The sequence below is a fragment of the Geotrypetes seraphini genome, chromosome 16, assembly GCF_902459505.1.
Source record: "Geotrypetes seraphini chromosome 16, aGeoSer1.1, whole genome shotgun sequence".
Classification (NCBI taxonomy): domain Eukaryota; kingdom Metazoa; phylum Chordata; class Amphibia; order Gymnophiona; family Dermophiidae; genus Geotrypetes; species Geotrypetes seraphini.
The window spans coordinates 29353677-29368039 of record NC_047099.1 but is presented as its reverse complement, the minus strand read 5'-3'; the positions used below and the strand labels follow the sequence as shown (position 1 = coordinate 29368039).

General features: G+C 43.9%; 1 protein-coding gene across 6 annotated transcripts in view; it reads right to left on the bottom strand.

Moving 5' to 3' along the window:
* The window catches only part of MINK1 (misshapen like kinase 1), a 213781-nt gene that overhangs the window by 64684 nt on the left and 134734 nt on the right, over positions 1 to 14363 (bottom strand). For 3 of the 6 annotated variants that reach the window (XM_033923495.1, XM_033923497.1, XM_033923496.1), the window contains one exon: positions 1334 to 1600. The exons of the other annotated variants lie outside the window; for them this stretch is intronic. In XM_033923495.1, the coding sequence (XP_033779386.1) occupies positions 1334 to 1600 (267 nt within the window). The remainder of the gene's footprint in view (positions 1 to 1333; positions 1601 to 14363) is intronic. 6 annotated transcript variants of the gene reach the window in all.

Genomic DNA, 14363 nt, shown 5'->3' with positions numbered 1-14363 from the left:
CCGATCCACACGTCACCAATCATTCTTCACCTTCCCCTCAATCAAAGGTTATATTCAGAAAAGAGTCATCAACAGATTCCTATCATACCAAGCCACTTTCAGAGACCCAGATGTCAGAGTTATCAGCCTCTTACATGCACTTTAGAAAGCTCCAAAAAAAACCACCCCTTTTCTCTAGCCCTTCAGTAGCCCTTCCTAAGATACTTTCAGATGTAATTGCTATTGTTAACCGCTCCTGACAAGTTATGTGGTAGTTCTCTGCACAGAACTGAAAGGCTTTTGCGACATATAAATAAAAATCCGTTATGCTATTTCTGCCATCATCATAAAAAATACTGACAACACGAACACAAAGAGAGATTAAATCTTCAAGACCGAAAACATAAGGAAAAGGGGAGGGAGGAGAGGGAATATGACTTATAGGTGATTGGAATACAGAACATATAGGAAAAACTTTGAAACTTAAGAAAAAAACTTAGGCAGAAAATAAGACATACCTTTGAAAAGTAAATGCAGCAAAACTAATTGCCACAGTAGAAATGATGTCTCTCTGTCAATTACATTACATTACAGATTTCTATTCCGCCATTACCTTTCGGTTCAAAGCGGATTACAAAAAGAGTTATGGAAGAAGGGTTACAACAAACTGAGGCATGCCACAGAACTATGTACTGTTGTGCACACCTAGAGAAAGATCTGGATTTTTTTTCTAGAATGCTCTAGAAATGTGTTCTGTGGTCTGTGTTGCCAGAGGGTATTAACCTTCAGTGTTAACAATGACTTCACCTTGTCTTCACAGAAAGGACAAAAAGTAAGAGAACTTACTACACAATTGCCACTCCGTGTAAAAGGCATGGCATTAGGCACTCAGTTTCAGACAAAAAATACTATCCCTTTATCAATATTTACAAAGAACCTAAAAAGTTCTGGAACAATCTAAAAAAAAGAAAAAAGGCAGGTTCATTTACTGCGATATTCTCAGAGGTCTATTTTACCTGCTTTAAGCAAAGAAGCAGCAATACCAGGTAACAAAGCGAAGTAAGCACAATGATTCATACGTTTATACAGAACTACTCCAGCAGAGTAAAGCCTCAGATCCCTCAATTAGCACCACCATATTTATAAGCTCCTACAATTATACATCAAAGAAAAGAGCTACAGATTTTGCCACCCTCAATGTTCACTTTGTATAGCCTCTGTGAGGTTCAGCAGCAAAGGGGAGCTTCAGATCCCTCCACCAGTAATGACCCCTCTGAAAACCCTTGCAATTACATGCCCAGTGAGTGGAAATATAGCCTCCGATCCCTCCACCAGCAGAACCCCTTTCTTTTACCTTGGGCGGGACCTCTGGCTCCGGTTTGACCCAGGGTCCTCTCTCATCTCTGCTTCCGGAACGGGGCAGTGGTGGTGGCAGTAGCAGCGCTGGGCTCTCGGAAGTGAAGTCCGAGCCACGGCGGGCCATTTCCCCTCGTGCTGGTGATGGGGCACCCTCGGGAGGCAGGAATACGGGTGTGGTCTTAGCTGGTGGCTCCTGCATGGACTGTGACCTTGGCACTGGCGTTGCATATGGTTTTAACGGCACGCGGTGGGCTACATGGCTCTGTGGAAATGTTCAGTGCACAATTTGAAATTAAAAAATTACAAAAATAAAATGGAAATGGAAAAAAGTGAAATAAAGTATTCTTTTCTTCCCACAATGTAAAAATGAAAAGTTAAATTCTTAACTTTGTTTTCCAAATAAATATTTCTGCTTACTTCCTTTAAAGTATCTCCTGAAATCAGAATTAACAATACATTTCATTTTCCTAGAAGGCTGAGATACTATTTTCCTATTAACAAAACAAGGCCCAATATTCAAAGGATTTATATTCTTAACTCTCACAATTATGCTCTTCAGATAGCCTCTTTGAAAATTAGTTTGGGCTGGGTACCTAAATTTATCCCCCAAATTATACTTAATTTTTAAATTTAGTAGCATAAAACTGTGTGTGTGTGTGGGAGTGGAGATTTACCGTAGTATATGGAGAAAAAGTTAGGAGCTTAACACTGATTTTCAAGACTGGGCTCGTAAATCAGGTTCATACATTTAGGCAAAATAAAAAAGCAGGCCTAAATTTACAAGCATAATTTTTACGGTCATAAATTCCGATGCATTTTCAGCTGAAAACTTGTATATTAGTATAGTATTAGACCTCTAGTATGTGTCGTTAGGATGAAAACTTGCATCGTAAACTTGTCCTGAACTTATGACAAGTCCAGTGCAAATCAGAACCTGTTGTATGTTTAACCTGTAACCCGTTCTGAGCTGTTTGGGGGAAAACGGGATAGAAAATGAATTAAATAAATCAATTCAGCTGAAAATAGATCACAAATTTAGGGGCATAGAGTTTGGGCTTATATTTGAATATTGGGCCCCCAACTAATGTCATAGCTCAAAACCAGCTTGTTTACATTTTTCTGGCGTCTTCTCTGCATTTTGCCTAAAGTACTGGAGTCTCCAGCAAAAGTGGATTGCCGATCAAGGCTTCAGCAATCTCCAGCACAGGTTTAAAACCAATCTGAGTGTATATAAAACTTAGACCATATAATAACACAGCCCATTCACTGTAATTTTATATTGTCTTTCATGCTTTAAAGTAATCTCTGATATTGTAAACATGCTTTTCACACAGCTGGCCAACCAGCTTCATTATATTTTTCTAAAACCAATTATTTAATAGCCACGGACAGAAAGCAACAGAAATCTATATTTGGAAATCAAACTCTTCATGGCTTGCTTCAATTTTTTTTTTTTTTAAATTAATGGATTTAAATAAAAATAAACTCAAAGACAGCATCAAATAAATGTTTACACCAAATAAACAAACGATGTAGGAGCAATGAAACAAATCAAAGTTGAGGACAGACAGCTCCAGTCCTTGAGAGCTGCAATTATGGCTGGGTTTCAAGGTAAAGAGAAGATGCAAATTAGCCAGGTATGCAAATATAAAATTTGTGAATATATAGTAAAAATCTCTCAGGGAGCATAGTTGCCTGTAAATGGACTTTAATGTGCTGGTTGCTTACAATTACACAGCACTCTGGGCGCCCCCACCCCTTTATTTGGCTAGATGGAGAACTTACACTATGAATAAGAAAAAGTTCCTTAGGTCAGGAGATCAACATCTGATGTGGGGGCATCTTGAACAAGTCACTATCTCCTTATACATCTCATTAACGACTTCCAAATCACTCATCCTGTCCAACTGATCAGGAATACTGTTGGTATTTTCTGTAGGTCTACTGGAATTTATGGTTGCTACCTGATCCATGTCAACCTTATGGGCATATCCACCGCATCTATGGTTTAGTCTCGTTTTTTTCTTAAAACAATTAAACTACAAGCCCATAAAAGCAATTTTATCTATTAAAACAGAGCTACAAATCAAATGATCCAAGCGTAAGTCTTCTTTAGAAGAATATAATTGAAATAAAACATGAAAAGGCATCATAAAAATCAACGCTAGACTTAGAACAACCTTGTCAGGTCTGAGCTGGATCAGTTGGCAATAATATATAATATATATTATTAGAATAATATATAAGATAAAGCAATTGAGGAATCTGGAAACTGAATGATGTAAGGAAGAAAAATGTAAGGGGTGATGCCACCGAGGTATTTAGAGATGAATAATATATGGAAAGCCAAGCTGCTTACCTGTAACAGGTGTTCTTTGCAGACATCAGTTCACCAGTCACACAGATGGATCATATGACCACAAATGGCATTGGGTGAAACAAACTTTCCAGATCTTTCTGGTAAAGATTCTCTAGGATGCATATGTAGGATTTACTGCATTATGACAGCTATGTTCCCGATGAAACAAGGTAAGCATGCAGAAAAAACCAATTATAAAGGAAGAAGAGGGAGAGTTTGTATGAATAATGAACTGTTGTCCATTACACTGAAATCAGATGTTGCTTATTGAAAACAACCAATTCACCTTTCATACAATTAAGGCTCATTAACCAAAGGCCGTCTTCGACAAGGAAAGGGAAGATCAGAAAAAAAAAACGCATTTTTGGATTGATTCTTTTTCTTTAAGGAGCACAGACAGCACAGAAAACAAATCAAAATCAGAAAAATAGGACCAAGAGAGGGAGTAAGGCTGTATCCCTTGAAAAGGTCATAGAAGATGGATAGTCCAAACCTAAGATTCTAATAGGTGGCTATGTCTAGACAATAAGTGATCTGAATTAGTAGACTGAGTTCCATATCACAGCTTTCTAAATTTCCCTAAAAGAAAGTAAACAGATGTATCCAAGAGCTGTTTCACTGTAATAGGACATGTAGTCTACTACCCAAAATGGAAATGTTCCATTTTGTCACTGCATTGATGTTTATTGAGGTCAAAAGAGAAAAATCCGAGGTATGGAGAGCAACTTCACCTTTCTGGGCGTGTGCCTAGAAGAGAATGTTTTGTCAATACAAATTTTCAACTGTGGCTATAACACTCTTCAAGCCTTCCCCAGCCAAACTGGTCCAAATTGGAGACATCCGGGGACTAATAAGATATATCATGCTATCTCTAATACTTCCTGTCAGAGCTCTATGGTCGTTTACATGATCCAATGCCCGTGCCAACTCCTCTATATTGGGAGGACTAGTCGTAAGATTAGTGTTCGTTTGACCGAACACAAGTCTCGCATTAATACTGGTAATATCGAAGCGCCTCTTGTACAACACTGGAGGGATAATAAACATAAAATTACAGATTTAAGATGGAGGGTTATTGATCAGGTTCATGTAGGGTGGGAGGGTGGCGACTCTAAAAGTAAACTAAATTATAAGGAGCAAAAATGGATCTATTCTTTGAATTCAGTTACTCCTACTGGCTTGAATGCCGAAATAGAATGGACTACCTTATTATGAGGCAAAAAAAAAGGGGGGCGTTGTTTTACGCTAAGATTGATGTCATCACGCTTTGAAAAGGATCTAGGGTATTTAAATGTGTGAACGCTGCGGCCATGTTTCCTGTCTTTAAACTTTGACGCGGGGAGCATGAGCTGATGTACTTGAGGTAACCTAATCAACAATAAGATTGCTTTGAATGATGTTAAAACTACTGTAGTAAGTTGATACTATTATATATTTTACTACTTTGCAGTGGGATTCCTTGATACAGCCCTGTGGGGCGAAACGTAGTCTACGTCGGAGTGCATACCCCCACCCGCGTAGCTAAAGATAAGTACTGGCATACGTTTTTGAAATATAAATATAAATTAAAACTAAATTATCTTTAAAAATGACAAAAAATATAAGGGACCAATGACGATTAGGGGTGCCATTGGCTCTGCATGTTCTAAAAGTTTAGTGGCATGCAGACAGTACCACTGAGGACCGTGAGATATAAGTTACTGTTTACTTTGAAAATGTTTTGAGACCTTCCATACTTATGTTGAATAGAAGAGAATGTTGGCAGATGATTAAGATGGAAGTCCAACATTACCATAAACAGACACTTAGGATGCCTGCATGGAAACTATGACTCCACAAGTGAAGTTACCATCACCAAAAGAGTAGCAACCTTCTAGAACCCTAGCATCCGGTAACTATAATTTAGATTATTATTCTTGATGTGTATCACTTTGCATTTGTCCACAATAAATTTAATCTGCCATTTGGATGCCCAGTCTTCCAATTTTCTAAGGACTTCCTGCAATTTTTCACAATATGTATATGTTTTATAACTTTGAATAGTTTTGTGTCATCTGCAAATTTAATCACCTCACTTGTCATTCCAATTTCAAAATCATTTATAAATGTGTTAAATAGCACCAGTCCCAGTACACACTATTTACCCATCTCCACTGAGAAAAATGGCCATTTCTGCCCAATAACTAATCCTAGAACAGGAAATTGCCTCCTATCCCATGGCCCTTTAAATTTCTCAAGAATCTCTAATGAGGAACTTTGTCAAAAGCTTTTTGAAAATCTAGATACACTACATCAACCAGCTCACCTTTATCCACATGCCGCTTTATAGAGCAATGGTCAGACCACACTTGGAATACTGTGTCCAACACTGGTCTCCATATCTGAAGAAGGATATAACACTGCTGGAGAAGGTGCAGAGGCGAGCGACGAAGCTAGTAGAAGGTATGGAGAACTTGAGCTACAAGGATCGCCTCAGTAAACTGGGATTATTCACCCTTGAGAAGAGAAGACTGAGGGGATCTGATAGAGATTTTTAAATTGTTAAAAGGAATCGACAAAATGGAGCAAGCTCACTCACCAGCAGGGGGAAAGGATGGAGAGCAAGAAATAGCTTTATTCACATTGGCGAATGTGACCCAGACTCGGACCAGAGGTCATGGCCTGAAGCTGAGAGGGGACACGGCCAGGACAAATGTCAGAAAGTTCTGCTTCACACAGCAAGTGGTGAACGCCTGGAACTCTCTCCCGAAAGAGATGGTGGAGGAAACTACCATTCTAGGATTTAAGGGAAAATTGGACGCACATCTTCTTGCAGGACACATTGAGGGATACGAGTGACTAATGTATGCATCAGGGTACGCCTGGCTGAACCTCCGCATGTGCGGATCACCGGACTGGATGGACCCCAGGTCTGATCCGGTGCAGGCATTTCTTATGTTCTTATGTTTATTCATACCTTCAAAGAAGTCAAACAAATTGGTGAACCCATGTTGACTCTGTCCCATTAAACCATGTTCGTCTAAGTGTTCCATAACTTTATTTTTTATAATTGTTTCCATTATTATGTGATTCCATATCAGTACAAAGATGAGCCTGATCTCAGGTTAGACCTTATTAGGCTAAGATAAAGAAAGAAAAAATAATTTAACTTACTAGGCCTGTATTCCTGCCTCAAAACTGAATGTGCATTAGCTTACACCAGGGATCTCAAAGTCCCTCCTTGAGGGCTGCAATCCAGTTGGGTTTTCAGGATTTCCCCAATGAATATGCATTGAAAGCAGTGCATGCACATTGATCTCATGCATATTCATTGGGTAAATCCTGAAAACCAGACTGGATTGCGGCCCTCAAAGAGGGACTTTGAGACCCTGGCTTACACAATGGCTCAAGAATCAAAGGAGAAATATTTACTTTATGAGAGTGCACTGAGTATCAAAGAAATTCTCCTCTACAAATTTGTGACTCCATAGCCACAAGAGAATTTCTACAGCGTTAAGTTTCAACAAAATACTCCTCTGGGTAAAAAGTGTTATATGGTCTATGACGCAGCATATAGAGACTCTTGATAAAGGCACGTTTGCTGAAACACTGCCAGTGTCGAGTTCAACTGTTTACACTGTATTGTCTACCAATAAAGAATATCTTGGATCACCCATCACCGAGTATGTGACATCTTTTGTCTCACGACTCCTCTATTTGAATTGAAAAATATGATTAAGAACATAAGCAGTGCCTCTGCTGGGTCAGACCACAGGCCCATCACGCCCAGAAGACCGCTCCCGCGGCGGCCCAACAGGTCATGACCTGTCTGAATCACCCCTTGGTTTCTCATCGAAGTCCTATCTTCCCATCAAATTCTTGACCCTTTGTCCCCGCACCCCTTTCAGTACCCTACGATCCCTTTGTCCCTCAGGAATCTGTCCAATCTCTGTTTGAATCCCTGTACTGTATTCTGCCTGATCACTTCCTCCGGGAGCGCATTCAATGTGTCCACGACCCTCTGGGTGAAGAAAAACTTCCTTGCATTTGTCTTGAACCTATCCCCCTTCAGTTTCTCTGAGTGCCCCCTCGTACCCGTTGCCCCTCTCAGTCTGAAGAACCTGTCCCTATCCACCCTCTCTATGCCTCTCAGGATTTTGAAGGTCTCTATCTCCCCTGAGCCTCCTCTTTTCCAGAGAGAAGAGACCCAGCTTATCCAGCCTCTCAGCGTATGGGCAGTTTTCCAGCCCTCTTACCAGCTTCGTTGCTCTTCTTTGGACTCTCTCAAGTACCGCCATGTCCTTCTTGAGGTGCGGCGACCAATACTGAACGCAGTATTCCAGATGCGGGCGCACCATCGCCTGATATAGTGGCATGATGACTTCCCGCGTCCTGGTTGTGATACCCTTCTTTATGATGCCCAGCATCCTGTTGGCTTTTTTCGCCGCTGCTGCACACTGTGCGGATGGCTTCATTGATGCATCCACTAGCACACCCAAGTCTCTCTCAAGTCCGCTGTCTCCCAGCAGTGCCCCCCCCATTTTGTAGTTGAACAACGGGTTCTTATTTCCTATATGCATGACCTTGCATTTCTCAACGTTAAAGCGCATTTGCCATTTGTTTGCCCAGTCTTCCAGCTTGTCCAGGTCCCTTTGCAGGTCCTCACACTCCTCCCTGGTCCTAACTCTTCCGCAGAGTTTGGTATCTTCCGCAAATTTTATAACCTCGCATTTTGCCTCCGTTTCCAGGTCATTGATAAATATGTTGAAGAGTAGCGGCCCTAGCACCGATCCCTGCGGCACACCGCTCGTGACTCCCCGCCTCCCTGGCCAGCCCCTCCTCGTATTCCCTTTTTGCTTTTCTAACCTCTCGGTGACATTCCTTTTGGCAATTCCTGTGCTTCTGGTGATTTTTCTCCGTTGGGTCCTTTTTCCATCTCCAGAAGGACACTTTCTTGTCACTTATTGCCCTCTTTACTTCAGTTGTCATCCAAACCGGGCTTTTTGACCGCTTGTTCTTACAGCCTTTCCTGAAACTGGGGATGTACAGGTTTTATGCTTCCTGCAGGGTGTCCCTGAATAGGGTCCAGGCGCTTCCTACAGTCTCCATCCTAAAGCTGTTCTTGAGCTTCCTCCCCACCATTTCCCTCATGGCAACATAGTTCCCTTTCCTGAAGTTGAGCGCAGTCGATGCGGTCCTCCTCACTATGGGTGTCCCTCTTTCTAATGTGAATCTGATTGCGTTGTGATCACTGTTGCCTAGTGGTCCTCCCACTTCTACCCCTCTTGCAGGCCCCCCTAATCCGTTAAGGATGAGGTCAAGAGTAGTTCCCCCTCGCGTCGGTTCCTTGACTAGTTGTTCCATGAAGCAGTCCTTCACAGCTTCTACGAATTCCGTTTCCCTGGTGCAGTTGGAGTGACCCGTACTCCAGTCTATCCCCGGGTAGTTGAAGTCCCCCATCACTGTTACATTTCCAGTACTGCATTCCTGCTTCAGTTCCGCTTCCAAGTCGTGTCCAACTGCATCCGGCATACCAGGTGGACGATAATACAGCCCCAGTTTTATGTCTGCACCTTTGGTTCCCGGCAGTTTGACCCATAGTGATTCCAGCCCCTCTGCCTTTGTCGCCGTATCCATCCTGACCAAGTAGATAGAGTCCTTTATGTATAGTGCTATGCCTCCCCCCTTCTTGTGGGTCCTGTCCCTCCTGTAGAGCTTGTACCCTGGCAGCGCCACGTCCCATTGATTGTCCTCTGTCCACCAAGTTTCCGTAATTCCAATTACATCCAGGTCCTCTCCTTTGGCCATGACTTCCAGTTCACCCATCTTGGCCCTGAGGCTTCTTGCATTCGTGTATAAGCACTGTAGGTCCCGGCGTTTGTCCCCCACCTCTGCTTTTACCTGGACCTCCTTCCCTTGAGTTTCGGGCTGTTCACCCGTTAACTGTGCCTCTGCTTTACCCTCATCCTTTACCCTCGCAAATTTCTGCCTCCTCGTGTCCCCTCCACCCCCCTTCCCCGCTTGTCCTCGGAAATTTCCTGCCCTGCCAGCCCCCTCCCATGTTCTTGTCCCCTGGGCCTTGGTTTGATCCCTCTTGCCTTGTGGCTCCTCCTTATTGCCTTCTGCTTGCATTTTGGTTCCACCCCGCCCCCCTGAATCCCCCTGCCACTTAAGTCCCTCACAGCAAGTTGCTGTTACCTGGTGCTTCCCTCGTTGTCTGATCTCGAGCTCCATCGGTTCCCCGTCCTCTTCCCTGTAGTAGTCTTCCCGTTCAGCATCCTTTCTGGATACCGTTGTCCGAAGCGTCATCAGGTCTGCTGTCGGCTTTCCCCCTCTCCTTAGTTTAAAGCCCTCTCGATCTCCTTCTTCATGTTGGTTGCCAGTATTCTTGTTCCCACCGTGCTCAGGTGCAGGCCGTCCCGCCTGTAGAGCTTGCTCTTTCCCCAGAAGGACGACCAGTTCCTCACAAAGTGGAAACCCTCATCTTCGCACCATTTTCTCAGCCACGCATTCACATCCTGGAGCTCGGCCTGCCTCCTTGCATCTGCCCTCGGGACCGGCAGGATCTCCGAGAAGGCTATCCTCTGTGTCCTCCGTTTCAGCTTCCTTCCCAGGACCCTGAACTGGTCCGTTAGCGCAGGCATGCTGAAGTTCCTCCGGCTCACATCATTTGTTCCGACGTGGATAATTACTGCTGTCTCCTCTGTTTCGGCTCCGTCCAGGATCCTCTCGATTCTGTCGGCGATGTCCTTTGTCTTGGCCCCTGGGAGACATGTCACTAGCCGGTCCTCTCTCCCTCCGGCCACATGACTGTCCACCTCCCTCAGGATCGAGTCTCCTACAACAATTGCAGTCTTCCCCTTTCTCAGTAGCCTCCTCTGCCTCAGGTCCGTATCCTTGGTGTATCTTGGTGCTCCTCCCTCGGGGTCCTGGTTCGCCTCGGCCCCCTCTGTTTGTTCGGCCTCTCCACTGGGTCCATCCTCCGGTGGGTTGTGGCTCTCATCATCTAGGGACGCCTGTCCGTGATGCTGCTGGTCCTTCTCCTCCACCCTCCTATAGGCTTCTTCGATGTATCTCTCAAGGTCCCTCACCTGATCCTCGATGGAGCTTGCTGTGTCTGGTTCCTCAGACGCCTGGCCTGGCTCTTCTAGGGCGTACAGCCCTTCCAGCTCCTGGATCCTGGCCTGCAGTCTCCCGACCTCCTTTTTCAGGCTCTCCAGTTCCCGACACTGACTGCATATGTACTCCCGCCTTCCCGAGGGGAGGTAGTCGTACATATGGCAGTCCATGCAGTACACTGGAAAGCTCCGCTGTGATCCGGCTGCCTCCATTTCAGTCTATCTGCTCTGCTCTCTGGTCTTTCTCAGCTCTCCTACTCTGGTCTCCGCTCCCTCCTGCTACTGGTGTCCTCTCTCTCTGCCTGCTGGTGTCTCTCACTCTGCCTGCTGCTGCTGGAAATAATTTATTTCTTATATTGGTCCTATAGGAAATTTCACATCCAGGATGGCTTTTGCAAAGTATACCACAGAACCTTGAAGATGGCACTGGTGAAACTAATCTCTAGGAAGGCATGCTCACTTTGAAATATGTGGAATCTCTAACATCCAGACTCCTGGAACTGTGCATCAAAGAACTATAATAACATGGGGACTCTACTTGGAACTCAGTGTTTGCTATCTTTAGCTCGTACCACATGGCTTGATTCTAACCAACACTCAAAATGAAATATCAAAGATGACAGGACCTCGTTTGGCTTCTTACATGGGTTATATATCAATCCGCCAAGACCAGCTTCTGAGAATGGAACTTCTTTTTCTCTTAAGCGCTTTAGTTTAGATTGGGAGCCCATTCGGGACAGAGAGTGAAGTCCAAAATGCCTAATGAATTTAGTTTTGTAAACCGCTTAATACTCATGTACAAGTGGTGTATCAAATATAATAATACAATATAGAAACACAGAAAACTTATAGCAGATAAAGGCCAAATGGCCCATCCGCAGTAACCATTATCTCTTTCTCTCTCCGAGAGATCCCACGTGCCTATCCCAGGCCCTTCTGAATTCAGACACAGTCTCTGTCTCCACCACCTTTTCCGGGAGGACTGTTCCAAGCTTCTACTACCCTTTCTGTAAAAAAGTATTTCCTTAGATTACTCCGGAGCCTATCACCTCTTAACTTCATCCTATGCCTGTGCACTTGGGACAGAATTTGAATTTTGTTAAGATTTATTTTTTACATCTTCTCAGACAAGCAAACAGATGATGGATGCAAAATCAAGATAGAAAATGTTATTTTCAGAAAACTGTGAAGTCTGTTGGAAATATATTTGCTTGTGTCAGCATAAAAAAACAAAACACAGAACAGCAGCTGCAAGATTTTACAAATGTGCAAGGTAAACTTCTAGTCTTTATCAGAAAGTTCTGGAAAGTTTGTTCTGTTTGTCATGGCAATATGCCTTAACACTCAAGACGGTCATGCAGTCATGTGATCCATTTGTACGGCCAATAACCCTATCCATTTTTAGAAAAATAAACACAGGAGATCAATGAAAGAATAATAAAAGAAGATGATGGCCATTTCTCATCTACTTTGCTATGCATGACTGGTTGTAAGTAATGACCTTCAGTAACGCTATATACAAGGGTTCTTCATAAAGTTTCCGCACTTTCATGTTTTCGCAGGAAATGGTTGGGGTGGGAGAAGTGGTAAAAAGGCATGTCATAGAATGTCAGGGGAAAAATATATCGCAAAATAGGATGATTAAGTGGAAAAAGTGATGCAATTTGCTTTTGAGATATTTAATGAATAGTGTTAAAAAAAATAAAAAGTGCAGAAACTTTTTGAAGGTCCCTTGTGTGTGTATAAAATTACGAACTGTGTACAGTGCCTTGCAAAAGTATCCACACACACACATACATTTTTCACATTCTGCTGTCTAAAAAATACAATTCAAAATGCATTCAAGTGGGAGTTGATTTCACTTATCTACATAGCATATTCTATTCTTCCAATGTGAAAAATAATACAAAAAATTACTGAGGACAGGGATGTCCTAAAGGATTGTGGCACCCTGAGCCAACTTTTGCATTGGTGACCCCCAACATTGTTTCTCCTCCCCCGTGCTCCTCCCCAACCCCCCCCCCCCCCTACAACAGCCTTCCAGACCTCCAGTCCACTCACATTGGCTTCCAACCAGTCAGCTTCCATGCCCCAACTGCCCACATCAGCTGCCTTAAGACCAGCTCCCTCCACCTCTTCACCAGCCTGCCCGCATACTCCAACTCCCTCTGGGAAGTCTAGGGGCAACAGAGATTGGTGCATTCCCTAGCAGCAGCCTTGTGTCCAAACTGGGACAAATAGGGCTGGCTGGCAAAAGGACAAAAAATGGGTCACTGGTAGGGTTACCAGATAGCTCCTGTTATCAGGGACAGGTTGAATTAGTCCTGTTTTTATTTCCTTTCCTTATAACCTAAGTGGTGTACATTCAGGTACTCAAGCATTTTTCCCTATCTGTCCTGGCAGACTCCCACTCTATCTAATGTACCTGGGGCAATGGGGGATTAAAGGTGACTTGCCCAGGGTCACAAAGAGCAGTGTGGGATTTGAACCCACAACCCATGTTGGAAAACTGGTCCTCAACATGGCAGCTGGGCTTCAACGCTAAGAAGTGTAAGGTCATGCATCTTGGCAGCAGAAATCCATGCAGAACATACACCTTGAATGGAGAAGCACTAGCTAGGACTTCAGAAGAACAGGACTTGGGAGTAATCATCAGTGCAGACATGAAGGCTGCCAAACAAGTAGAGAAGGCCTCATCCAAGGCAAGGCAAATGATGGGATGTATCAAGAGAAGCTTCATCAGCCGCAAACCTGAAGTCATAATGCCACTTTATAGAGCCATGGTGAGACCTAATCTGGAATACTGTGTGCAATTCTGGAGGCCACATTACTGTAAAGATGTGCTTCGAGCCAAGTCGGTCTACGGATGGCCACTAAAATGGTCTCCGGACTCAAGGGTCTCTCATACGAGGAAAGACTGGGCAAATTGCAGCTCTATACTCTAGAGGAGCGCAGGGAAAGGGGTGACATGATTGAGACATTTAAATACGTCACAGGTCGTGTCGAGGTGGAAAACGACATATTCGTTCCCAAGGGACCCTCGGTCACAAGGGGGCACCCGCTTAAACTCAGAGGAGGGAAATTTAGTGGTGACACCAGGAAGTACTTCTTCACAGAAAGGGTGGTGGATCACTGGAACAAACTTCCGGTGCAGGTGATCAAGGCCACCAGCGTGCTCGACTTTAAGAATAAATGGGACATCCACGTGGGATCCCTACGAGGGTCGAGCTAAGGAACTAAGTCATCAGCACTCAGACTTAATGGGGTGGGTCAGTAGAGTGGGCAGACTTGATGGGCTGTAGCCCTTTTCTGCCGTCATCTTTCTATGTTTCTAACCTCAGGGTGCTGAGGCTGTTGCTCTAACCACTGCACCACACACTCCCCAGGACTGGTTCAATTTATCCCTGATGGTCTGGAGCCATCTGGATTAGCTGTTATGCTCCTACATCAGCCTCCAGGCACAAAGCCAGCCCCTTTACTACCCCCAAGTACCTGTCTCTTTCCTCCCTCTCTCTTTTCCTTTGATCCAGCATTGCCCCTTTTCCCTTCTCTTCCACAACCATCCTACA